The 27,416-nt window shown below is 49.6% G+C and overlaps 1 protein-coding gene across 2 annotated transcripts in view; it reads right to left on the bottom strand.

Annotated features, from left to right (window-relative positions):
* Positions 1-27,416, bottom strand: part of MIER2 (MIER family member 2) — a 311,956-nt gene that overhangs the window by 110,818 nt on the left and 173,722 nt on the right. For both annotated transcript variants that reach the window (XM_069648110.1, XM_069648116.1), the window contains exons 10-11: positions 16,601-16,695; positions 16,317-16,444 (exon numbers count right to left, since the gene is read on the bottom strand). In XM_069648110.1, the coding sequence (XP_069504211.1) occupies positions 16,317-16,444; positions 16,601-16,695 (223 nt within the window). The remainder of the gene's footprint in view (positions 1-16,316; positions 16,445-16,600; positions 16,696-27,416) is intronic.

The following is a 27,416-nucleotide window of genomic DNA, read 5'->3' as shown; positions in this document are numbered from 1 at the left end:
ATTATGTACTCCTTCCTGCCTAACCCAGCCCACCAAGCATCGCTCACCAATCTGACAGTCATACTCACCATTATCTATATGACCATGCCAACACTTCTGCCCACAGAGGGCCCAGGAGCCTACATACAACCTATCTCCAAACCTTGCAACCTAGCACAGAGGAACCTTAGACTCCGTGCTCGACTACCCAAAATATTCAAACCTATCATTAAATATAACATCAACCTGGAACACCTTCGTCCCAAACTTCTTCGACCTTTGGCAGCCCCCGCCCCTCCCAGTAGCCAACTCTACCATAAAACTCACAAACCTACAGCCAATCTCCCTCTCTCGCTACCAGAACCTGAATTAAAAGCTGCCTTAATCAATGCCAGATCATTAGTCGCTCATGCTATCGACATAGCAGATGCCATACGGGAAAATGACCTTGACTTCATCGCCATTACCGAATCATGGCTTCACGAGGCAGCAGGTCCGGCACTCACTCTGGCAGTCCCAGAAAATTACACCATCCTCAGAGCTGACAGACCAGACGCACGTGGTGGAGGAATAGCAATTATCGCCAAATCTGATCTCTCTATGAGAATCACCTCCACACCTTCCCTCAAATCCTGTGAGCTTCTCTCCATCAAACTACCCACCGCCAACTCTCAAACACTAAATATCTACCTCCTCTATAGACCCCCTGGCCCCATTAGCACTTTCAATGAAGATATCACCACTGTTATCTCTGAGAAGCTAAAAAATTCCTCCCAAACCTTAGTGTTAGGTGACTTCAACCTAGGGTTCAACGATTTCAATGACCACCAGGCTACTGCTGTAGCCAATACCCTCTCGGAACTAGGCTTCACGCAGATCGTGAATACTCCCACACACACCAAAGGAAGAACCCTTGACTGGATTGCCAGTCACAACTGTAACCCTTCTATAACAGCCATTGCCCCCCAAACATGGTCAGACCATCATCTTATCTCCTTTACCCTCAATACTAAAAGACCCACAGTTTCTACACCCACGCCCGCCATACCCACCTTAACCAGAAACAAGAAAAACATCACAGCTGCTAATATTCTGCCCTATATCCTACCCAAACTGAATTCTCTTCCCGATCACACTGACCCAGGCACCCTAGTGGATGAATTCAATAATGCCATGTCCTCTGCTCTTGACAGAGTTGCTCCGTTCAAACTTAGGAACAGTAAACCAAAAAAGCACCTGAACCCCTGGTTTACACCCCACCTAATGCGAAACAGCATGGAACCGGCACCCGACCGCTGAAAATAAAACCAACCTAATAAACATCTCTTCGCAATACAAAAAAGATATTATCCTGGCCAAACAAGAAACTTACAATAACAGGATCACCCAAGCCAACTCCAGTATGAAGGAGCTATTCTCCATCTTAAAAGAATTGGAAACCCCTATCGCAGTACAGGATGACTCCATCAAAGATAAAACCTGGTGTACAGACATACAACTGGCACTAATCAACAAAGTGGTCAACCTCCAAACCAAAATTGCCCTAAAGAAAGCCTCTTTACCAACTCAACCTCCGTTGGACAAAATTCCCACACCCAAAGAATCTACCCTATTCCGCTTCTCCAAGGTCTCGGTAATTGAGGTAGAGAAGACCATTCTGACTCTTAAACCCTCTAATTGCAAAGGTGACCAATGCCCTGCACAACTGATCAAGGACGCGGCTAGAGATCTAGCCCCCTTCATTACAAAATTTATTAATGCCTCCTTCACTACGGGCACCATCCCTCGTAATCTAAAGGAATCCTGGGTACTCCCCCTTCTAAAAAAGCAAACATTGGACCCCAACATTCCTACAAATTATAGACCCATCACCACGGTGCCTTTCTTACTAAAAATATTAGACAAGATAGCATACACCCAAATCCAGAACTTCCTTGAGATGAACCATCTCCTTGGCACCCGCCAATCCGGTTTCCGTCCACAACACGGCACAGAAACTGCCCTTATCGACTTAAAGGCCCAAATAGACTCACTCAGAGACCAGGGCAAATTAGCTCTCCTCCTCCTCCTAGACCTATCTGCCGCCTTTGATTTGGTGGACCACAGAGTCCTATGCAATCACCTGGACTCGGCGGCCCATTTCTCAGGGGAAGCTATAGTCTGGATACAGTCATTCCTTAGTGACAGGACCATGAGGGTGTTCTCCCCCGCAGCGGCAGCAGACCCGATTCCCATCACCTGCGGAGTGCCCCAAGGATCCTGTGTCTCGCCGACACACTATAATATCTTCACTAAGCCACTCTTCGACGATCTTGATAATCTGGGTATCACCTATACTAACTACGTAGACGATACCCAGATTCTCCTACCACTTACTGGGGATTACGTTGAAGATCTGGCCTTGGTGAACAGAGTCTACAGCATCGTTCAAGCTTGGATGGCCAACCATGGCCTATGCTTGAACGATGACAAAACAGAGCTCATCATCCTAGGTACGGCAGCCCGCATTTCCAAACTCAACCAAAACTACTCAGCCTTCATCATCGATGGTAACACCATCAAAGTCGCTAGAGAAGTAAAAACCCTAGGTTTTTACCTTGATGCGACACTATCTTTTACCAAACAGGTGAACGCATTGGCCTCATCCACGGCTTATACATGCAAACTAATACGAGCTGGGAAACAATTCCTATCAGATGACAGCTGTCTTATCCTAGCTAGAGCCCTCATCTTATCAAAATTAGACTATTGCAACGCCCTTTACATAGGGACAACCAAACAAATCATCAATAGAATCCAAGTGCTCCAAAACAATGCACTTAGAGCGGCACTAAGTATCCCTAGAAGAGTACATATCTCAGAAATAAGACGTAAACACAAATGGTTATCCACCCAAGAAAAAATCAACCTCAAATCTGCCTCCCTTATCCACAAATGTTTAAACAACAAAGCCCCCCGCTACCTCTCAGAACGCTTCAACAGAAAAAATCCCACTAGACTTACAAGGACAGTCAGCCCTAACTGCCTACTAGTACCCAGATTTAAACTAGCCACTATTGGAGGATCCAGCTTCCCAGTCAAGGCAGCGCAATTATGGAATGCCCTACCTCATGCACTCAGAGCTAACCAAACGTTCAACAACTTCAGAAAGAACTCCATAAAATGGCTTACTGAGAATGAGATTTAAATGACTCTCTACCCTTGCACTTCTACATGTACTTCACATTTCACCTGACACGCTATGACCTGCTATATTGCTCGTTCTCTACCGACCTGCTATATTGCTCGCTCGCCTTGGATTTGATTGATTGTCTGCACTTGTTTTACCTTGTAAAGTCAAGTAATGGCCACTCCACATGCTCTGTAACCTGTAACTTGTAATGTATGTAACCAAGCTGTAAACTTCCTTGTTCTCTTGCGCCCTGCTACCCCAGGGTCCGGTGCGCACAATAAATAAACAAACAAACAAACAAACAATGTTGATCATTTCTTTTTATGTGTTGGTGGCATTGGCGATTGTCATCATAATACCTTCTCTTCGCCTTTTGAACTTCCCTCATGTATGCGCGGATTTGTTTCTGGACAAGTGTTTCTTTTTTTCTGGGTTGTATTCTTTCCTCCATGCCTGATACGGCTTCCTGCCCTGCCGGCTCCACCCCCCCACCATAAAGGGAGACGGGGCTCACCGCCAGGCAAAGCCGCGAGGAGAAGGCCAGAGGACAAGGCCTGCACTCCTCTTTGCAGCTCTACGCTGCTCGGCTGCCATTTGCCACGATAACATGCAACATCACAGAGGTAAGGAGCTCGCCCACTGCCGCTTCCTACACCAAGACTTGTCCACCAGGAGCTCCAGACTACGCGCTCGCACCATAGAGCCCACCATCAGCTCCAATCCCCTTCCCACTAACATCCGCAATACGCGGCTATGCTCCCATATCTCGCAACCCACCCCACCCACCTACATGGCCATACTCAGGCGGTTAACCATAAAGCCTAAAGCCTTCTCAATTACCCCCTATACAGTAGCAAATGATACACTCCACCCCACACCTAATTGTACCACCTCTACCCGCAATTTCTCCCCATCCGTGCCCACCACCACTGAAACTGCGCCCCCCAGTGCAAAATGTGTGATATGCAATTCTTCTACCCCCATTGTGAATGCTATTGTGCCAAATGTGATCTCACCTGTGCCCACCACCACTGAAACTTTGCCCCCGAGTGCAAAATGTGTGATATGCAATTCTTCTACCCCCATTGTGAATGCTATTGTGCCAAATGTGATCTCACCTGTGCCCACCACCACTGAAACTGCGCCCCCAGTGCAAAATCTGTGATATGCAATTCTTCTACCCCCATTGTGAATGCTATTGTGCCAAATGTGATCTCACCTGTGCCCACCACCACTGAAACTGCGCCCCCCAGTGCAAAATGTGTGATATGCAATTCTTCTACCCCCATTGTGAATGCTATTGTGCCAAATGTGATCTCACCTGTGCCCACCACCACTGAAACTGCGCCCCCCAGTGCTAAATATATGATATGCAATTCCTCTACTGCCCCCCACCACAACACCACTGGAGCCCCCATCCCCACACCGACCATGCCCATCACCTCACCCTCTCCCCCCACAGACCCCTCCCTAGTCACAGAACCCCACCTCAAATGTGCCATGATCAATGCCAGATCCATCAGCGCCCACGCTCTAGACTTGCTCGCATTGAAAACCACCCTCTTCTCATAAGGTCCCTCGCAGCAGCATGAATACCAACCATAGGACCCACTGCTTAAGTTGTATTGACCAACCGCATAAACTGCAATGATAACCTTACTTGTTCCTTTCTGTAATATGCCTCTTATTGACACCATGCCTGTAACTAAGCTCATGCAAGTAACAGCGCCTCAATGCCCCTGGGCTGCTTGCGCGCTATACAAATTTAAATAAATAAAAACATTCCAGTTCCATCTTTTGTTTTTCTTTTTTTCATGGAGCTTAGTAGTGGGGTGAAACATTTTGCCATTGCTCCTTTTTTTGATGGGGTGAACGGTTTTTTCAGGACGATCTTGTCAATTGTATCTGCAATCCATTTGTGTAGTAGCTCCGCTTTCCCGTCTAGGTCAGCTAGCTCTAGTTCTGTAGTTGAGGGTTGGGTCATCTCCAGTTGTTCGAATAGGTTGCTTTCTTTGACGTGTTTCCAGTTTCTTTTTGTGATGGTTGTGAGTTCAGGGGGTTGGATGTAGACTTGGTGGAGTGATCATGAATGGGATGATGAGATGGTCGCTCCACAGTATTTGCATCGGTGGTGCCGTGGTGATGAGTTTTTCCTTGGTGAAGATTGCGTCAAGGGTGTGTCCTGCCGAATGTGTTGCCGCTTTGACTAGTTGTTAGTTGTCGTAGTTTCATGGTAGTGAGTTGTCCAATCAGTGAGTTTAGGGAGTTGGCGTGACGGTCTTCAAACCAGATGTTGAAGTGCCCCAGGATGATTAGATGTTCGTGGTTGATGGCTATGTTGGTGATGGCTTCTATGAAGTTGTCGACGAAGGTTGCATCGTATGTCGGATGTCTGTACACCAGGATGAATGTCATGTTGATTTTTGGGCTCGCTGTTAGGTGTATAAGCATGGTTTCATAGTTGATGATGTTGAGCGGTTTGTCTGTTTTTATTTTCAGGTGTTTGAATGCTATTGCGATGCCGCCTGCTTTTTTGTTTTTCCTGTTTATTTGATGGCATTTGAAGTTGGTTGGAAGACAGCTTTGGAGTGTGATTTTGTCGTCCAGCCATGTTTCTGTGATGAATAGGAGGTCAATGCCATTGTCATCGAGTAGGTCGAAGATCTCTGTTGTGTTTCTGACATGGATCTTGCGTGTATTAGATTGCAGTGGATTTTGGAGGTGTAGTTTGGTTTGGACTTTCTTGTTGGGGTTGTCTTCTGGTCGGTTTTGAGGTTTCCTTTCTGGTCGATCTCTTGTTGCCGGAGTGTCAGTGTCGTCGAAGAGTTCTTCTAGGTTATGTCTTGGATTTTTGTTTTCATCGGATTCATCTTCCAGGAGTTGTGGGTGTCAATTGGAAGTTCCTCTTGTTTTGGTGATGTATGGTGTTATTGCATTGATAGTGTTTTCGTTGTTTCTAGTGTTGTTCATCCTTCTGCGTGGTTGTGTTTGGTTGTTTGATGTTGCTGGTTCTAGCGTTGGGTTGGTTTGTTCTGATGACCAGTTGTCGGCGAGGTATGGAGTTAAGTAGAAGGATTTGTCCCTTCTCGCAATGTTGGGTCGATTTGTGTTCCTGTTTGTGTGGGTTGGTTCTGTAGTTGTGGTTCTTTGTTGTTGTTCTGGAGTGTTTGTTCTTTCTTCTCCTTTCCCTCAGTATGGGTTGTTTGCGCAGCATTTTAAGATTGAGAGTTGTTTTTTCTTTATTTGTTTGCTGGTGCCGAGTTGGTTTTGCTTTGGTTGTCTTGTGGTGTAGTACTGGGTGTGGGGGGTTGTCCGCTACCAGTTTGGGCTCTAACTGTTCAGTCGCTGTCTTGAGAGGGGTAGTGGAGGTGGTTACGGGTTGTAAGGTTGGGTGTTATCGGTGGCTGTCGTTACTGCCCGTCTTCCTGGACGCGGTTCCCTGCAGTGAGCTAGCTATGTGGCTTTAAGGATATCTACATCAGAAATCTACTTATCTAAAGTGACTTTGAGGGAGCAGCTAGGACTCACTGTGTTTTATGTGGCGTGAGCCCCTAATCTTAGTGTCACTCCACAGTAATCCTTACAATGCAATTTTTGGAACAGAGTCCCTGCTCAATTTGAGAGACCTGTGTAGTGCGAGAGAGGCCTATCAATTCAATCTGAATATCATACAATGCAATCTGAATATCATACAGTGCAATTTGGTAACAGAGCCTCTGCTAAATTTGAGAGACCTGTATAGTGAGAGAGAGGCCTATCAATGCAATCTGAATATCATACAATGGAATTTGGGAACAGAGCCCCTGCTAAACTCGAGAGACCTGTGTAGTGGGAGAGAGGCCTATCAATGCAATCTGAATATGTTAATGTTAAAGGATATTTGTACCGTGCACTATCACCACCGGAGTGGTCCCCTGGCCCTCTGGTGGCTCTGAACGAGGGAGGGTGGGGGCGAGTTAGTGGGAATAAACTGGAAAAGTGCAAGAGAGCAGTGATGCGCTGATGGCAGCCTCAGCCCGGTGGGTCCCTCAGCCGTGCTTGGGGGTTTTACGGTCGGTAGTAGTCGTGTGCTGTTGTGCAAGTCTATGTGGGGTTTGTTTTGTTGTTGCAGTGTAGTGAAGTTAGTGCGGATTGCTGCGTTTTAGGCTTGTGGTTGTGTTTGGTTAGAGTTTGAGTAGTGTATGCAGAGGGATGAAATTGTTAGTGGATTGGTTAGTTGGCATTGCTGTCCTTGCAGTTATGTCTATGTCTGATGTTTGCTATCATTCACTATTCCATCGTTGCTAATTTTCAATATTCTGTCTAGATGTGAGGCAGGCTAGTGATCACGATTCCAATCAAGTGTTGCACTTACCATCATTCACAGTTTCATCCAAGTGTGGCACATGCTATCATTCACATTTCTATATAGATGCGACGCAGGCTAAAGTTAAGAATTCCATCTAAGTGTGGTACATGCTAATATTCATAATCCCGTCTAGATGTGACGCAAGCTAACGTTAGAATTCCATCTAAGTGTGGCGCAAGCTAACATTCACATTTCTATCTAGATGCGACAAAAGCTAAAGTCAAGAATTCCATCCAAGTGTGGCGCAAGCTAAAGTTAAGAATTCCATTTAAGTGTGGTACATGCTAATATTCGTAATCCCGTCTAGATGCGACGCAGGCTAAAGTTAAGGATTTCATCTAAGTGTGGCGCATGCTATCATTGTTACACCTGTCTAAAGATGACGCAGGCTAATCTTCACATTTCTGTATAGGTGTGGCACTAGTTAACAAGTGTGGTTCATGCTATCATTCACAATTCCATCTAAGTGTGGGACATGCTATCATTCACAATTCCATCTTAGTGTGGGACATGATATCATTCACAATTCCAACTAAGTGAGCTATATGCTACCAATCATAATTTTATCTAGATGAGGCACACACAATCATTCACAATTGTATCTACGTGCGGGATATGCTATCATTCACAATTCCAACTAAATGAGGGATATGCTACAGTCATAATTCTATCTAGATGAGGCACACACAATCAATCACAATTCTATCTAAGTGTGGCGTATGCTATTTTCACAATTCCATCTAAGTGTGGCACATGCTATCATTCGCAATTCCATCTAAGTGTGGGACATGGTATCATTCATGATTCCATCTAAGTGTGGCTCTCGGTAACATTGTTGCACCTTTCTTAGTGTGAGGCTGGCTAATCTTCATCATTGTCTCTGGGAGTGGCACAAGTTAACATTGGTAAGTATGTTATGCAGGACAACATTTACAGTCCAGCCTTGAATGGATTTAGCTTGGTGGTCAAATCTCTCTAGGTGTGCATGGTGTGAGTCTATGGCAGTTTACATTATAGAGAGGTAAGGAAGAGTGGCGAGGGCTTTCTGGAGTAATTGCTCTACATCCCACCCATGCCACACTTACAGTTTTGTTGGTGTCTGTTGACTTCCTTTGCTTCCCCTGTGGACACCTGTAGACACGCCTTGGAGCCGCTACTGTAGGAGCCGCCCTTTGCCTCGGGCCCTTAGCCGAGAGGGCTGCCCTGGGAAAGTCAGTTATGACCAGGTGGACGTACCAATCAGGGGAGGTGGGCAGGTTGGAGGGGGAGGTTGGGACTGTGAAAAGACCAGACACAAACAAAGGACTACACCCCACAGACTGCACCCTTTGGATGCAGCCCAGAACAGAAACAGCCTCACAAGCCAAATGAAACACTAGACAGACACCAGATTAGCACACAGTGCTCACCAAAAAATATAGATACTTAAATGATTATATAAATTATTTTTTTTTTTAAAAAAATATTTATATAAAAAAAACTCACACCACTCCAAAAGAGTGCATAAAGCATGCCAAAAACAGATTACAATCATTGTCAAACTACTCACTCACAATCAACCAGCCCCTAAATGTGCTTCCACACTGGTTTCTCCTGCCATATCCTTCCACATGGCAGCCCTCAAAGCAAATGGAAAAATGGCTGCTGGAGCCAAGCCACAATATCATACAATGCAATTTAGGGTCAGACCCCTGCTAAATTTGAGAGACCTGTATAACTTACACCGCTAACTTACTTTTCCTCTCACGGAGGGCCTTCTCCGTCATCGACTGACAGGAGCCACAGTCGCGGGTTCGATGATCCGAACCCAGACACCAAAGACAGATACCTTCGACCCGCAGTCAATACACTTCTTAAACCCAGTTTTAAGTGTAGAAGCGGTTGATGATAAAGACATTTTCTGACAGAAAATCTCGAAGCGCGCCGTTCACGACAGCGAAGCAATCGGAAAAACGGAGCTGAAGTCAACGTGCGCGGCTCGAGCTACTTATACCAACAGTGACGTCGACACGAAACGGAGCCCGTCGAGGGACAATTGACGCCACGACCTCGAGCACAGCGCCCTCTGCGGAAACATTTTTCCGAAGCAACGAAGCTGGCGATAACGAATTATCACAAGATGAGGAAAACGTGGGAGGATACAATCCATTCGAAATAGTAGATTTGGAAACTGCATCTCCTTCTCTTCCTGCCGCCACTGAGACAAAGAACTGATTAGTCTTTCTCAGTGGTCGAGTTCTTTCCATATAAAACATGACTGCCCTGCACACATCGAGTGTATGCAGGCTCTTTTCTCCCAAGTTTGATGGGTTTTGAAAGAACGTTGGTAGTTCTATAGACTGGTTGACATGAAACTGTGAAATTAATTTCAGTGCAAACCGTGCGTAGAACCACCTTATCTTTGTGAACTGTTACGAAGGGATCTAAGATAGAGAGTGCTTGTAGTTCACTCACTCTCCTAATGAAGGTGATGGCTATTAAGAAAGCAGTCTTAAGAGTGAGATTCTTAAGGGTCGCTTTATGCATGGGCTCGAAGGGGGAGCCCATCAGCCTTGTTAAAACAATGTTCAGGTCCCATCCGGGAGCTGGGTTAGATATAGGAGGGTGGATTCTTTTCACTCCCTCCACGAAGGCTTTAATAACTGGAACCTTCCACCATGACACCTTATGTTGAGACGTAGTGTAGGCGGAGAGTGCAGCAAGGTGAACTTTAATAGAATCAAAGACTAACCCTGAGTCCAGCAAGTGAGTTAGGTATAAAACAATATGTGTGGGAGAGCAGTCAACAGGGCGGATGCTCTTTGAGTTACACCAGATGATGAACCGTTTCCACTTACTAGAGTAGCAGTAACGAGTGTTTGGTTTCCTTGCCGCTCTGAGAATGTCCATGAATCTCCGAGGGAGCTGCAAATGGCCACATTCTATGACCTCAGGAGCCAGGCTGCCAAGCTCAGGGTCTGTGGGCATGGTTGGAATGTTTGGCCCCTGTCCTGTGACATGTTGTATGGGCAGGGTATCACTGGAGGAGACAGTGACATCTCCATCAGATGAGCGAACCAGGGTTGGCGGGCCCACATGGGGGCCACCAATATCATGGTAACTGGTTCCTGGTGCATTTTGTGCACTATCTTGGTGAGAAGCGGAGCCGGCGGAAGCATAGACAAATTTCCCTGACCAGGTTATCCAGAGACCGTTCCCCTTGGAGCGGTTCTGGGGATACCTGGAGGCATAATCTTGGCATTGGATGTTCTCCAGAGTTGCGAACCGGTCGATCTCTGGGAAGCCCCATTCTGCGAAAACGTTGGAGACGATGTCTTCGTGTAATCGCCATTCGTACTCTGCTGGTAGAGGGAAGTCTCTGCTGAGTCCGCCAGAAAATGGAGTTCCCCTGGTGCATGTTGAGAAAGCAGGAACATGTGTTTGAGAGCCCACTTCCAGATGTTTTGGGACAGCTTGGACAGTCCTGGAGTGTGAGTGCCCCTTGCTTGTTCAGGTAGTACATGGCCGTGGTGCTGTCCGTGAGGATCGGCACTGTCTTTCCTTGTAGGTGTGTCTGGAAACCCTTCAGTGCTTTGAAGACCGCCAACAATTCCAGCAGGTTTATATGTTTGGACGCCACACTTGGAGTCCAAACTCTGTGTGCAGTCTGATGGGATAGGTGAGCCCCCCATCCTGTGAGGGATGCGTCTGTGGTTAGAGTGGTGTCCACTGTGGGGGTGGCGAAGGATTTCCCCAACACTAGGTTTTCCCTCGACCACCACCACAGCGAGAGAACCAAGGCTTGCAAGACAACCACTAGATCGTCCCATTGTCCGCTGGCCTGACACCACTGGCTGTTGAGCCACTGTTGCATAGGGCGCATGTGCAGGTGCGCGTGAGGAACCAAGTAAATACATGACACCATCATTCATAGCAGCCGCATGGCTTTACGTACCGTCACCTCTCGACCGGCTACATATTGAGGTATCTGAAACAGCATGTTTTGGACCCTCTCGTTGGAGGGGAAGACGAGGCCGTCCTTTGTTCAAATTAGAGCCCCTAGGAATTGCTTGACTTAGCTGGGATCTAGGCTGGACTTCTTCTCGTTGATGGAGAAGCCCAGGTGGAACAAGAGGTCTACAGTCCGGAATGGAGGACCTGCGCAGGTGTGCCAATACCCTTGGCGCTGAAGCTATGCCAAAGGGTAGCACTTTGAACTGATAGTGTTTGCCTTCTATCATGAACCTGAGGTATTTCCTGTGTGCTGGCAACCTTGAAATATGAAAGTATGCCTCTTTCATGTCCAGTGTTGCCATGTAATCCCCCTGGGAGAGCAGGGGGATTACCTCCTGCAAAGTCACCATATGAAATTTTTGAGGTTTTACAAATTTGTTCGCTGGGCGCAGATCTAATAAAGGGCGCATGGTTAGATCCTTTTTGGGTACAAGGTAGTACACTGAATAAATACCCTCCCTTACCTGTGATAGAGGCACGACCTCTATGGCTCCTTTTTCCAGCAGCAATTTGACTTCCTGAAGAAGGATGGAGAGGTGTTCTGGAGATAGAAGTCTTCCCCTTGGGGGTCTGAATGTTGGGGACCGACTGAATTCAATGCAGTAACCGTGGGCTATTGTTGACAGTACCCAACGGTCTGTGGTAATTCCCTCCCATGCTTGCAGAAATGATGTTAACCGGTCCCCGACCGGAGATGCATGGGAGGGGACCCGAACTTTCGGGTCATTTGGTGGTGGTAGCCGGGGAGCCTCTGGGAGTGGGGCCCCGGCCTCTTCTCTTGCCACAATGTTGTCCGCTTTGAGCATACTGTCCACTGGTTCCCTGAGGGGAAGACTAGTTGCTGGATGAGGTGTATTGTTGCCGATTTTGTCTTTGGCCACGAAAAAAGCGCCTGTTGCCATAGCCTTGCATATTCGGAGGTCTCGTGATTTGGTCCAGGGTTTTAATGTCTCGTGTTCCTTCTTAGCTGTTTCCAGTGTGTCATCAACCGCCTTACCAAACAAGTTTGAGTCTTCAAGGAGTTTATTGATGGGGGACGCCTGTGTTTCTGGCTTGAAACCCGAGTTTCTGAGACAAGCATGTCGCTTAAGAAGTACGCCCTGGACTAGGGAACGGCCAGCCGTTTCCGCAACATCTAAGGTGTTTTTGATGATGCTCTGGTTCTGTCACTTAATAAGCGGGTTTGCGAGAGCTCAGGAACTTCTTGTAGGCCTTCGCGCAACAGTCCCCATTGGGCATCGGCGTAGCTAGCCAAAAGAGTTGTATTGTTGGCAATACGCGTGGCAAAAGCTGCTGAGGAAGTAATCCTCTTCCCTAAGGCATAAAGCTTCTTCCCCTCTTTGTCCGGGGGTGCTTCGCTAGTAGATAGCGGAACCCCCACCCTTTTCCTCGTGGTGGTTACTACCAGGGAATCAGGTATGGAATGACCCCTAATATACAAGGGATCAGAAGGTGAAGGGCTAAAAAGCTTCTTTATTCTTGGATTAACACCTCTAACTAATGCAGGTGTAGATAGAGAGGGAACGAGGAGTCTCTTGATTGAGGCGAGGAGGGGTATGGCTTGGTTGGTAAGTGGCTTTTCTTTGATTATTTTTTTCAACAAAGTCTACTTCTGGGATAGTCTCCCCCGTATCAATTTGAAAATGTGCTACCGCCTTACGTAGCATTGCATTAAATGTGGGTTGATCGTCCACAGGTGAAGGATCTCTGACCGGTGTGGTCTGAGGAGAGGGCAGGTCTAAAACATCAGGGTCTGTAGACACCCCTGGAGACTGCCAGGGCTGTGGTTCACAAATGTCTGGGTCTTCTTCAAAGTCCCCTACAGGCTCTTGTAAATCCTCAGTATTTAGGAATTATTCTTCTTCCTGAAAATGTGGATCCTCTTCAGTGAGGTCATATTTATCCATTTCTTCCTCAAGTGGGTCAAAAAGTCTTGGGAATTTAGATCGAGGGTCTTCAGGGAGTACCTCCCTTGGCCTTTTAGGTGGAATGTGTTCAGAAGTGGACACAAACCTATCTAGCCTGTCCATACATGACTCAAATCTTTCCCTAGTCCAGTGGGATAACCCTGAACGGTCTAGTGGCGGAAAGGGTTGCTCCTCCTTCTCTAACCTTCTCTTGGGCCCGACGATGGGGACATATCTCTGGGTTTTCCCTTCGACGTGGGGGGGGGGGGGGGTTGAGAGTTCAGGCGTACCCTCCGTAGATTTCGGCGTCTCCCTGACTTTCTGAGCAGGTTTCGGCGACTCCTTCACCACCAGTCTCTGCGAGTCTTTGGAGACTATCCTAGCTATACTTTCGACGACTAGCTTCTCTGTCGAGGGATGGTCGCTAGCTATGCTTTCAACGACTAGCTTCTCTGTCGAGGACTGGTCGTGGATAGTTTGACGGTGCCGGAACCTTGCCGTCGACGGACGTCCTCTTTCGAGGCTGTTTTGGTGGTAGCGCCCTTAGTTGAAGACGGCCCAGTCGCTAGGCATGGGGAGGGCTGCCGGCCCTTCCGGTCGGCAGAGGCTGCCAGTTTCGGCATCTCCATTGGCACTGAGGCCTTCTCTGATTTACTCGACGAATGGCCGTGGGTTGTGTGCTTAGTGACTCTTTCGTGTGCGCCAGCGTCTCCGGGGTGTACATCCCCATAAGTAGGGCCGGAGCCGAGGTTTTTGGGGCCGGGGACAGACGCGATGGAGCGAGAGCGCTCCAATGAGGGGTCAAAAACCTCTGTTCCGGAGGTAGCGTTATCACTATCCCCTTCGTCACACTCAGCGGCGGCGGCCGCGTGTGAGGAATCAGCCTTCGACATGCCGTAGGCTGGCCACCTCTTGACCCTGCGTTACTTCAAAGTTTTTGGGCGATAGAGTTTACAGGCCGCACAACCAGCCTCGTGGTCGAGGGGTAAGCAACGGTTGCGCCGCTTATGCTTGTCCTTCCACGGAAATTTGCCGTTACAACGTGGGCAAAATCTAAAAGGATTCCTCTCCATAGCTGAGGACTTAACCAGTGATAACGACCCAGAAGGAAAGGGGGGAAGACAAGGAAAGGCATTCTAAAAGAAAACAGAAATGTCCACCCAACCCCCAATCTTCCTACTGTGTAGGCCGGCGAGGCCGGGCCACGTGTTCGGCAGCGACGATAAGAACACCTCCGTCAAAACCACCGCCGTCGAAGATTTTGACTCGGTGAGGAAGTTGAATGGCCGTCGAAAGAGGGCTGGAGGTGGTATAAGTTAATAACTAACAAATCGACCAAGGGTTGAGTAAATGGTAAATGACAATTTCTCTTACGAGCTCCGCATAAGGCGACCAGATTCTGGGTGGAAAAAAACAATCTGAGGGATCTTGACGCGCAAGAGATTTTGGGTACACTACACGTCACTATAGGGATAGTATTACAGACACGCCTATATCGACATCCCCTTTGCGACTTTCGAAAAACAAGATGCAATACTCTGCAGCGACCACTTGATGTCAGACTATGCACAGCATGTGATTCTAAGCAGATTAACAAACATCAGAAATATATATTTGTTTTATTACTTGTATTGCGCACCTGACCCGATGGTATCAGGACGCATTGCATAAGACAACTTGCTTGGTTATAGAAAGTACATTTGCATAGGTACATTTACATAATACCAGGATAGGATGATGTTGCATAGTCGGGATACAGATAAAATACTATGTCCAATTATGGTAACACATTATTATGTACAAGGGTAAAGCAGGAGGTAGAATGGAAACTTATCTGGAATTTAAAAAAATTTTTTTTAGAACTTCATTAATGGAATATATATCTATTATGTTTGCAGTTTGTTGCTCCTGAAGAAGGGGGGTCTGTTCCCGAAACGCGCTGGGATTTGTGCGACACGAGTAAAGAAGTTTATACAAATGCTAAAGACTACAGTATGAATCATTTTTGTGATTTTTTTAAATTATCTATTTGACTTTTGGATGTTGTCATGTGTAACTGTTGGCTGTTTATACAGCACACAAGAGAGTAGGGGCCAGGGCAGTCCTCATTTTAGGACACCAAATTCTATGCAAGGCAGAACCTAAACATTCCTGCGAAAGGGGATTGGCCAAAGGCCATTCGCCTAGCAAAAAAAGGGATGGGCGCAGAGGGTCAGATTGGACTGCCATGCAGCCAAAGTCACTCACACAGAAATAGGAGGGCTGGTCGAGGCACCTGTACTAGCCTAAACGTTAGTACCACTGTGAAGGCTGCTCATAAAAATCCCACGTGGTCAGCATTGCGATTTGAAACCACCTAGATAAAAGAATCCCTAGTAAAAAAAAGGGCTGGGCACAGGATTTAATTGGTACCCGAATGGCTGACAAAAGGTAAAAGGTACATTGGACTACCAATTCAGTACACCCTTGGTGGTGCCAAAATCAAAGCAAAGTTACCACCAACCTAATCCCTAAAACCAATTCAGAGTGACACAATCACGCTAAAGCATAGATGGACCGTTATGGGTGACTCAATGCTATATACCTTACACACAACAGAACAAGGGACGCAATGATCGGGAACTCCAGGGGAAGTCCTTCTAGCAACCAAAAGAGATCAACTAACCAAAAATAAAAAAAGGCGGGAAAGCAAAAAGCTACAAGCCTCAGAAAGTGGCCCTAGAATAGACAAAATAGGAATTCTGGCATAGAAGTCATATACTCATAACAGTCTTACAAATTAATAAAAAATGTGGATGCCTTCTGGCCACGAACATCATGGGGCAGATGCACAACATGGTAGTGGGACTTGAAAGGTCACACAGGGTTGAAGGGTGGCAGAAAGAAAGGAGAAGCGATACACTGAGACGGTACATACATGACTCCGGAGTGGATGCTGCACTTTTTCCTTCCAAAGCGCGTCTGCTGCGTGAAATAGTCATAGCGATCTGATTTCTTCCACATGTAGTAAAACTCTACACACTCGCCAACCGAGCGTGTGCGCACCTATGGAAAAGGAAAGAGATGATATTGTAAAACTAAGTGGGACACAGGAGTCAAGAATCGAGCAAAACATGGCAGGGAAATGAGTAGTAAGACAATTTACCAAAATGCTTGGCTAAAAATAGTGTTAAGGATGTGGCACATAAAATACATTTCTACCTTATTTGCTTGTATGAGATGAAAGTTTTTCCCATGGACTCTGAAACCATGTTCAAAATTCCGCCTTTCTTCTCCACTCCAGGCACAGAGCTCATCTGCACAAAATGAAAAACAGGGGTAAGCAGGGATTTTAGAGAGCAGTTAATTGAAAGGCAAAAGAAGAAGGGATCACTAGCTAGAATAATAGGTAAACAGAAAGGGTTGTAGATCTAGACAGAGTAGTTATGAAGGGACAGTGACCGGATAAGGTTAGTGAAAAGAAGTGCTCATGAAATGAGAATGTAGTATCTTAAGAAACCTTAGAGAGGTCAACTGAAAAGTGCATGACTATGCATAGACTAATCTTGAGAATGCCCCCTTGTATCTTTGGAGACTGAAAAGAAACACCACATTAGAAATATTTGGTTCCAACACAATCAAGTCAACAACACTGTACCTGCCTGGTGGATGAGCTAAAAATAGCCACAGCTTTCATACCACCGATAACAAGATCCTGACACAGCATACAATAAGTCATGCATGTATGGGAAATCTTAGATTCCAGCTGCAGTAGGACACAGGTGGCCATGAATCCCACTGTTAAAAACTTTCTAAACTTGATTATTGAAATGCCCTATACTTAGGTGCCAGCAACTACATCATCAATAAACTCCAAATACTTCAAAATAATGCACTTAGAACAGCCTTAAGTATTCCCAGGAGACAACACATCTCGGAGGCTAGGCGCAAGAAGGAACAAGTTACTTACCTGTAACTGTTGTTCTCCAGCATGGGTCTGGCATGGATTCACATGCTCATGAATATTCCCCGTCAGGCTGGGAATCCTCGGTAAAGAAAAAACCAGTATCAGTTTCATTTCTGATCTATCTTTCGTAGTAGTAACCAATCACTGATCTCTGTGTCATACTGACCACAGCCAATGACTGCCCTCTAACTAAGCCCCGCCTCTGGCAGCCATCTTCAGATTTGGTAGCACGTGAAGTGGCAGTATGACCAAGTGAAGAGCCGCAGAGGGGTAGGCGGGAGGGTTCGCATGTGAATCCATGCCAGACCCATGCTGGAGAACAACAGTTACAGGTAAGTAACTTGTTCCTTCTCCAGCATGGGGTCTGGCATGGATTCACATGCTCATGAATAAAGAATACATAGCAGTACACACATGCACAACCACGGGAGGTGGCAAAGGCTCAACATTAAGCATTACATCAAACTCAACATCAAGCAAATCTTACCTCCTCACCAGGCTCACCTTAGGCGAACAGGTTGCGCAGCACTGCTTGGCCGACCCTGGACTCCTCCCTGGAATCCCGATCGGCGCAGTAGAATTTCGTGAAGGTGTGCGTCGACCTCCACGTAGCAGCCCTGCAGATGTCCAGCAACGGCACACCAGATAGGAACGCCGTGGTAGCTGCGATCGCTTTTGTGGAATGGGCTCTCGGACGGCCAGGCAGCGGTCGGTTTGCCAACCGATGACAGTACATGATACAGCCGGAGAGCCATCTGGAAATGGAAGCCTTCGAGAGAGCCTTCCCCCGATTGACAGGTCCAAAGTTCACAAAGAGTTGTGACGTCTTCCGAAAACACTTCGTGCGGTCCACGTAGAACTTCAGCGCTCTAGCCACATCCAGCGAGTGCAAAGTCCTTTCAGCCGGCGACAAAGGCGACGGGAAGAAAACAGGCAACACCAAGGGTTCGTTGAGGTGGAAGTCCGACGGCACCTTGGGCATGAAGGAGGGGTGCGTTCTGAGCACTACCCTCGTGTCGTGAAAAGTCAAGTACGAGGCCTTGCAGGAAAGGGCCTGGACCTCTCCCACCCGTCGTGCAGAGGTGATGGCCACAGGAAACGCTGTTTTCCACGACAAGAACTTCAACGGAGCCGAGTGCAGAGGCTCGAACGGAGGTCCCATGAGCTTGGTCAGCACCACGTTGAGCTCCCACGCCGGGGCCGGAGCCTTCACCGGCGGGAACGATCTGAACAGTCCCTTCATGAACTCTTTCACCAGACGATGAGACCACAAGGACGTCCGCCCCGTGGTTCTGGTGTATCGGGAGATCGCAGCAAGTTGAATCTTGATGGACGCGTGCGCCAGTCCAGCTTTGGCCAGCGTCAGTAGGTACGGCAGTACTTGGGGAGCCGTAATCCGTAGAGGGTTAATCTTCTGTGCGTGGCACCAGACAGAGAACCTCTTCCATTTGTGTCCGTAGCATTTAAGAGTTGAGGACGCCCTGGCCTTTGCAAGAACCTCTCTGCAGTCGGCCGGTATGTCGTATCCTCCAAACTCAAACGCTGCAGGAGCCAGGCCTGCAAGTTCAGCGACTTCGGGTCGTGATGGAGGATGGCGCCTCCTTCCCTGGAGAGAAGATCCGCGTCCCCTGGCAGCTTGATTGACGGGGACGCTGACAAGTCCAGAAGGTCCGGGAACCATATCTGCCTCGGCCACGCAGGTGCGACGAGGATCATCCTGCACCGTGACCTCTTGAGCTGGTTGATGAGCCGGATCAGCAATGGCAATGGAGGGAACGCGTATAGAAACAGGCCCTCCCAGGGGAACGAGAAAGCATCACCCATGCTCCTCTGCTGATCGATCTGGGGTGTGCCCCACCGTCGGAAGAGGCGGTCCACTAGATCCTGTCGTAGTTCCCACTCGTGGCACGAGCGCAGCTCCCTGCTGAGTGAGTCGGCGATGGTGTTTTTTTATCCCTGCCAGATGAAACGGCACCAGAAACATCCCTTGGGCGACGGCCCAATGCCACAGATCCTGCGCCTCCCTGGACAGGGCTGGGGACCTGGTTCCGCCCTGTTTCCTGATGTAGAACATGGTGGTGGTGTTGTCGGTGAAGATCCTCAACACCTTGCCCAGGAGGGACGGAAGGAAGGATCTGAGGGCCCAAAACACTGCACAGAGCGCCAGGACGTTGATATGGAGGGACTTCTCTGTCGGGAGCCAAAGGCCTCTCGCGTGCAGATTTTCGGTGTGCGCTCCCCACCCTTCCAGGGAGGCATCCGTGGTCACTGTCTCCTGGTGGCCGGGGGTCTGGAAGTCCATGCCAGCCGTCAGATGCGCCCAGGTGCCCCACCACCGGATCGCTCGTCGGAAACTCTCGTCGAGTGTGATCCTCTCCTCGAAGCTGCCCATAGTCTGGATCCAGCGCGCATCCAGGAACTCCTGCAAGAGGCGCATCCGGAGCCTGCACAGGGGGATGAGGTAAATGCAAGAAGACATCATTCTGAGGAGGGACTTGATGGACCTCACTCTGGCCGCGTCCGCAACCAGCATCCGCTGCACCTTGCCCAGAATGGCCCTCATCCTTTCCTCCGACGGATAGGCCAGAAGCGACACTGTGTCGAGCTTCGCTCCCAGAAACAGTGCGTCTTGCGCGGGCACCAGGTGGGACTTGGCGTAGTTTATGGAGAATCCCAGGTCCGTGAGAAGTTGGACGGTCCTTGCCGTGTGCTCCACGGCGAGCTCCTTCGTCTTCGCTCGGATGAGCCAGTCGTCCAGGTAGGGGTAGACGTGGATCCCCTCTCGGCGCAGCTGCGCCGCCACCGGTGCGAGGCACTTGGTGAACACCCTGGGTGCCGACCTCAGTCCGAAGGGAAGGGCTCTGAACTGATAGTGACGCCCTTGGACCACGAACCTGAGAAACTTTCGGTGTCCCTTTAGGATGGGAATATGGAAGTAGGCATCCTCCAAATCCAACGACGACAGGAAATCGCCCTCCTCCAGCTGACCCAGGACGTGTTGGAGGGTGACCATCCGGAACTTCTGTGCCTTGATGAATTTGTTCAGTCGTCGTAGGTCCAGGATGGGACGCCATCCTCCCGTCTTCTTCTTCACAAGGAAGTATCTTGAGTAAACTCCGGAGCCCCGAAGCCTCTTTGGGACGAGCTCGATGGCGCCCTTCCTGAGCATCGCCTTTACCTCCAAGAGAAGTTGAGGGACGTGATGTTCTTTCCTGGCCACAGGGGGGACGTGCGGGCACCTCTTTAGAAACACGAGCGCGTGACCCTGGGCTAGGGCGTCCAGCACCCAACGGTCGGTGGAGATGGACTCCCACACGCTGACGAAGCTCGCCAGCCGGCCTCCCACCGGGGTGCCTCGGTGGGGGCCCGACCCCACGGCCGGTTCAGTCCTGCTTCGACGATGCTTTGCCGCCTTGACCTCCTTGGCGACGACGGCGGGGTCCGCCTGACTTGCCTCGTCCCCTGTAAGCTTCCTGCAACGACGAACGGGCAGCTTGACGGTAGGTGGAAAATCCGCCGCCGGAACCTTTGGAGGCACCCCGTTTGCCTCCGCCGCTCCGAAAGGGCGGCCGCCGTTGCTGGAGAACCCCAAGAGCCCGGGCCGTCTCTGTGTCTGCCTTGATGGCTTGAAGGGAATCGTCCACTGTTTTCCCAAACAGGTTGTTTCCGTCAAACGGCATGTCCAAGACCCTGGTCTGCACGTCCTGACGGAAGTCAGTAGCCTTGATTCATCCACGCCGCCTAAGGCACACGCCGTTGCCCAACTGGCGAAATCCAGTGTCAGCGATGTCCGTCGCAATCGTAATGGCGTGGTCCGACGCCACCTCTCCTTCCTGCAAGATCTCTAGGGCATCCACCCTCTTGTCGTCCGGTAGGAAGTCCAGCAGGGGGGCCAGTTTGTACCACAACTCCCTGTCGTAGCGGGCTACGATAGCCAAGGCATTGGCCGCCTTAATCGTCGTCGCTGCAGACGAGATGACCCTGCGTCCCATCGTATCTAATTTCTTTCCCTCGCCGTCCGGCGGGGAGGTCGACGTAGAGGCTGCGCCCACCCCCGCTTTCTTCCTGGCCGCTGCGGAGACGACCGAGTCTGGGGTCGGCTGTGCCCGAAGGCACAAGGGGGCCGCGTCCGGGACCCGGTACTTCTTCTCGTACCGATCCCTTCTAGCCGGTGTCGTGGATGGGTTCTTGAGGAGGGCGAGGCCCTCATCCCAAATATCATCCAGTAGAGGTACGGAGAGGACCGTCTTCCTCTTGGCCTCACGCCGTTGATAAAGGAAACCTTCCTTCTTCTTTTCTTCCGGGCAGAGCTGGAAAAGCTCGGATGCCCTGGCGATCATGGAGTGAAACGATCCAATCTCGTCGGGCGGGGAAGCCCGGGTGGGAGGTGACGACGGCAGATCCTCGTCGTAAACCTCGTCGTCCGTACCCGTCGCGGCCGTGTCAGTCCCCGTATCATCCCCACGAGTCGTGGACGGGGAGGAGGGCTGAACAGGGCGCGATAGCTGAAAAGGAGGTGGAGGATGAATCCTTCTTCTCTTAGGGGGAGGGCTCCCAGAAGGGCCTGGCTCCGGGTCCCCCGTCGGGAGCGGTTCCTCCGCTGGTGGTAACGGCAGTCTCGTCCTTATCTCCGAGCATAAGGACTGTATAGCCAACAAAATGGCCGCCGAGTTGTCTTGCAGCACTGGTTGAGGGGATTCCGACGGGCGGTCAGGGGCCCCGTCGGTACCCTCGACGTTATCGTCGTCTCCCACGTCGGAGTCCCTCCCGACGGGCTGGTCTTCTTCCACGCCAACGCCGTGGCTTGAGACTTCAATCAGCTCTTCCTCAGAGGTTGAGGCCGAATCCACGACGACCCCCTGCCCCCCCTTTTTCTTCTCCGTCGGAGGTTTCACGGGGGTCCTGTCGATGGGCATAAAAGAGGACTCCCTCCGCGGTGGCAGGGAGACTCTGAGCCCCGAGGTCGCCACCACTGGTGTAGCCTCCACAGGCTGAGCCAGGGCCGCCGCGACTGTCTCGATAGAGGCCTTGGCTGGATGGATTAAGGCTTTCACCACCTTAGGTGCGCTCACCGCCTTCTCCTTGGGGGGAGGTTCACTGCCTCGCTCTCCCTCCGATGGGGCCTTCGAGCTCGACCGGGGCCTCTCCAGGAGCTTCGCCGGGTGCTCGGCCTTCCTCTTACCCGAACCAGAGCGTTGGCTCGTGGTTGATGGTGCCGGGGAGGGTGCGCCCTGCCTGGCGCCCGTAGAGCCCGACCGTTCGGTGCTCCCGGTGCCAGCAGACTCGCGGTGCTTGGCCTTGTGTTGGACCCCCGTCGCCGGGGCGTCCTCAAAGGTCTTAGAAGACCGCTCTGATTTCTTCTTCTCGCCTGACGGGCTCTTCCCTTCCAGCCAGTTGGCGAGACGTTGATGGCGGTCCTTCATGGTCCGCTCCGACATATTGCCGCAAAACGCACAGTCCTTCTCCACGTGCGTCTTGTCCTCATGTAGGCAGTACAGACAAAACGAGTGTTCGTCCTCCTTAAAGACATTCTGAAGCTGGCATCCAGGGCAGACCCTGAACAGCTTTCCGGGCGTCGAGCTTCCCTTCTCCTGGGCCATGTCCGAGATGGGCCTGAGAAACTTCTGGAGTCCTCCAAAAGCGTGGCTCGACGAAATCTTCACCCTTGAGGGGCGTAGACGAATCCGAAACGGGTCCCCGTTGATCGGATGAAGAAACGGTGGAGCTTGAGGCTCTTTTGACCGAAAAATCGAAGTTTTTGAGAAAAAAACTGAAAAAATAGCACTAACGCTAGAGAGCAATAGCACGAGGATCCCAACACTTGAACGTGCGGTAAAAATCTGAAGATGGCTGCCAGAGGCGGGGCTTAGGTAGAGGGCAGTCATTGGCTGTGGTCAGTATGACGCAGAGATCAGTGATTGGTTACTACTACGAAAGACAGATCAGAAACGAAACTGATACTGATTTTTTCTTTACCGAGGATTCCCAGCCTGACGACGGGGAATATTCATGAGCATGTGAATAAATGCCAGACCCCATGCTGGAGAATAACTGGCTTTCAATCAAGGACAGAATTCAGTTTAAAACAGTCTCCCTAACCAACAAATGTCTAAATCACGCTGCCCGCAATACCTTAGGGAGAAAATTGTCAAAAAATCCTCAGCACGTCCCTCGAGGACTGCAAACACATTCGGCCTTGTAGTCCCCAGATTTCAATTGAAAAAAGCAGGGCGGGGGGGGGGGGGGGACAGCTTTCCGGTTATGGCTGCCCAGCTTTGGAACTCCCTCCCTCCTTCTCGGAGATCCGACCATTCTTTCCTTAGCTTTAGGAAAAACACTAAAAGTTGGCAATCGTCCATGGACCTATGATATGCCCCAGGAGATTTACGGATGTACTACCACTTCAACATAATGTCAGTTGCTATTTAACTGATGTTTTACACCTTCTCTATGTATTTTATTGAAGCATCTTTTGTACATAATGACTGTAACCATTCCTGTGTGCAAACTGTAAATTGAAATTACCTGTAAACATGCCCAGATGGATTAGTGCGCTAAACTGTTATTTAGCTGCCTGTCCTTAAAAAAGGGTTGGGATCTATACTAGAGCCTCTGTTGCAATCAGTGTGCAGGATATTTACTGTTGAGATGAGATTAATACATGTGATTCCTTTCACACTTTATTGCTCAGGTGGCTATGTGGATGGATGACTACTTACTAAAAATGTATTCTTACAAAAATTAGGATATTTGGATTTGCTTTTAAATAGCAACTGAATGAACAATAGGGGCCAGATGAATTTCCTAGGACCTGTGCCAAATGTGTGTAACCTTAGAGTCTTAGCTGTGAAAACTGTCTTTGATCAGTCATCACTTTTGTCTGCACCAGTTCACATTCAACAAAAGGACTTCACTGTAACTATGTACTCCACTATAACTATAGTGATTACACATCAATGCACTGGACGAATAATTACAATATATTACTTCCAGAATTACAGGATTCATCAAATTACTTGTATGCTTAGATCATCATCTGCTGTCAGGAGAGAGATCTCTAAAGAATAACGTTTCTAATAATTCACATAATTTAAGATTAATGGCTATGATATTACATCTTTAAATGCCACAATACAAACAACATTTCATCATCTTCTGCAGAAGCAACATATAAATGCATGTATGCACATTTCTCATATCTTACCTCTGTCTGACGGATGTTGAGCGACTGTCAGGACAGTTTTTCTAAAGTCCACCCAGGGGCTTTATGAAACTATGCAGAAACAAGAGGGGGCTAGGGGGAGTCCTGGGAGTCCCTCTCTACCAGCGAATATCCTTGGAGAATCTCAACCTGATTCTTTGGCTCACTATCCATTTCAGAGACGAGCCATTTCCACTACATAGCAGTCTTTGTCCTGCCCAAGGGCTGCACAGCACCGAAATGCCAGGCAATTCTCTTCTGAACAACAGTACCAACAACAATCTTAGACACATGTTTCGGCCTGGTTGTGCCTCATCAGTGAGGTTGAGCTGTGCCTCTCTGAGAACAGTGAGCAAGGGGTCCACATCTGGATTACCCTAGTAACTTAATATGCACAAACAAGGGGGTCCTGAAGGGAAGGGATGGTGAGCTAAAGAATCTGGTTGAGACTCTAATCCGGAATATACGCCAGTAGAGAGATACTCCCAGAACCCCCCTCCCCTTACTTATGCATATTAAGTAGCTTTGGGTTTCTCACCCTAAGTTACTAGGGTAAGCCACACATGGAACCCTTGCTCACTGTTCTTAGAGCGGCACAGCTCCACCACACTGACCAAGCCCAGCCAGGATGAAACACGTTTCTGGGGTTGCCGTTGTTCAGCAGAAAAATAGTTGCCATAGTGACGAACGTACTCTTAGTCAATAGTCCCCTTTCCTCCATACTGTATGGGGGTCCCTCGCGACCTTCTTCTTCCCCATTAAATTTAGAGGCATGCTGGGGTGCGGCCCTGGGAGCAGGCGCCTGCCTGACTGCGCCACTGGCGTCACTCAGACCCCATTGACGCGTCGACAATATTCAGCATTGCCTGATGACACCAGTATTATCAGGGGGGAGGATGGTGGGACGTACGGAGAAAAGGGGACTATAGACTAAGAGTACATTAGTCACTACGGTGAGTAACTATTAATTACTCTTATGTCCCGTTCCCTTTCCTCCATACTGTATGGGTGATTACAACTGAGTTTAGCCCCAGGGTGGAGAGAGAAAACAGCTTCCTTAGAACCGCCTGTCCGAACGCTGCATCTGACTAGAGGTGGCGTCCAAGCAGTAGTGCTTCCAGAAAGCCGAAGGGGTGGCCCATGTAGCCACCCTGCTGATGACCTGCCATGGCACATGCCTCTGGAACACAATGGACGTGGCCTTGGCCCTGACCGCATAGGAATGTAATTTAGCTAGCACTGGTCCACAATAGGCCTCCTTGATGGTCACGGCCATCCTCCTTGCTATGGAGGCCTGATAACCTGGCTTTGACCATCCCGAAAGTGACAAACAAGGCGTCAGACTTGCGGAAGTCCTTGGTCCTGTCCAGGTAGTATTTCAGTGCATGTCTGACATCTAGACAGTGCAAGACCCTCTGAAGTTCGTCCTTGGGGTCGGCGAAGAAGGGGGTAAGGTGAGATGGAAGGAGGAAGTCACCTTTGGTAGGAACACAGGGTGCGTCCGAAAGACGACCTTGTACTTGTGAAAGGTAATGTAGGGCTCTGTAGCCACCAGAGCCTGGATCTCACCGACTCTGCGAGCTGAGGTGAGGATCAGGTTAGGGAGAATTCTCAAAAATGTGCCAATTCCCTCCACCTTATAGACCCATAGCAACTTTTCTGGATTTTTTGAGGCCTCCAATATGCGTTCCGGGACATCAGGATTAAACTTAGTAGCCCAGAGCCACGCCGTCCTTTTCATGTCCGTGGCAATGCAGATGGCCCGGCAATAGGGATTGATGTGGGCCACAGTGGACTCCATGATGTCCTGCACTACCAGCTTGGCTTTTACTAGGCCCGCATTGAAGCGCGCTTGGCTCTGTGCCGGGAGGAAGTCCTCGTTTTCCCTCCAGAGCCTTTGGTTAACCGCTGCCAGCATGGCATCCGCGTTTCTTGACGCAGGTGCAAAGAGGCGTTGGAGTACAGCTGATTTCCTTTCCCTCCAATACTTTCTCCTCCTTTATTAGCAGCGTCGAGGACGAGGTGGCTAAGGAAGACTGAGGCTTAGAATAGAGTGACGCCGCAGCGATCACGGAAGAGTGTGGTTTAGGATGCGCCGAAAGCAAGAGTGTATCCCTCTTCATTTGCCTATACTTGGCGTCAAGGTGCCGATTGGTAGACTGGGCCGAGTGTGGCTTGAGCCACCCTCCTTGGCCATGGCGACTAGGTCTTTCTGCATCGGGATCCCCATTTTGGTAGGGGGTCTTAGGGTGAGGACTTCTGCCAAGACTCCCTTCTCGGGCTGCTCTACCTCAGGCTGAGGAAGGCCCAAATATTCTGCCAAACCTGCAAGGCATTCGTGGATGGCCCTGGCTGAAGATGGCGTGTCGGGGTCCTCCTCTTCACCTGTATCCACCAGCGTTCTTGGAGGGTCCATAGCTGGCGGAGGAGTGCTGGGCGCCGTGGGCTGCGTTGTGGAGACCAGAGCCGGTAGTTGCTGCAGAGGCTGGTGTGAACCGCCTGCACTATGGGAGACAGGGAAGCCGGAATCGGAGGAGCCGGCTGGGGCCTGCGGCGCTGGAGCCATAGGAGGAATGACTATGGGTACCAGTGGGGTAACCTGGGGGAGCATGTCCATGATGGCATCCCAGAGGATGATCCCCATCTGGGGTGGGGGGGAACGCATCAGCCCTTGAAACCTTTCGAAGAACCTGTCCTTGGTGGCTGTAGAGGTGGCAGGTGATACTGACTGAGTGGCTAGCGGCTGCTGGGGCCGGGCCACACTCTGCCTGGGGTGCAGGGGGAACCTGCGCTACTAATGGATAAACTGTAGGCCACGTACCTGGTTGACACCAGTCCCACCTTGCGGCTCGTTCCTCCACCCGCTCTGC

Source organism: Ambystoma mexicanum, chromosome 1p (assembly GCF_040938575.1).
Source record: "Ambystoma mexicanum isolate Mex_15411 chromosome 1p, UKY_AmexF1_1, whole genome shotgun sequence".
NCBI classification, from domain to species: Eukaryota; Metazoa; Chordata; class Amphibia; order Caudata; family Ambystomatidae; genus Ambystoma; species Ambystoma mexicanum.
The sequence above is the reverse complement of the archived record's forward strand: the minus strand, read 5'-3'. Positions and strand labels throughout refer to the sequence as shown.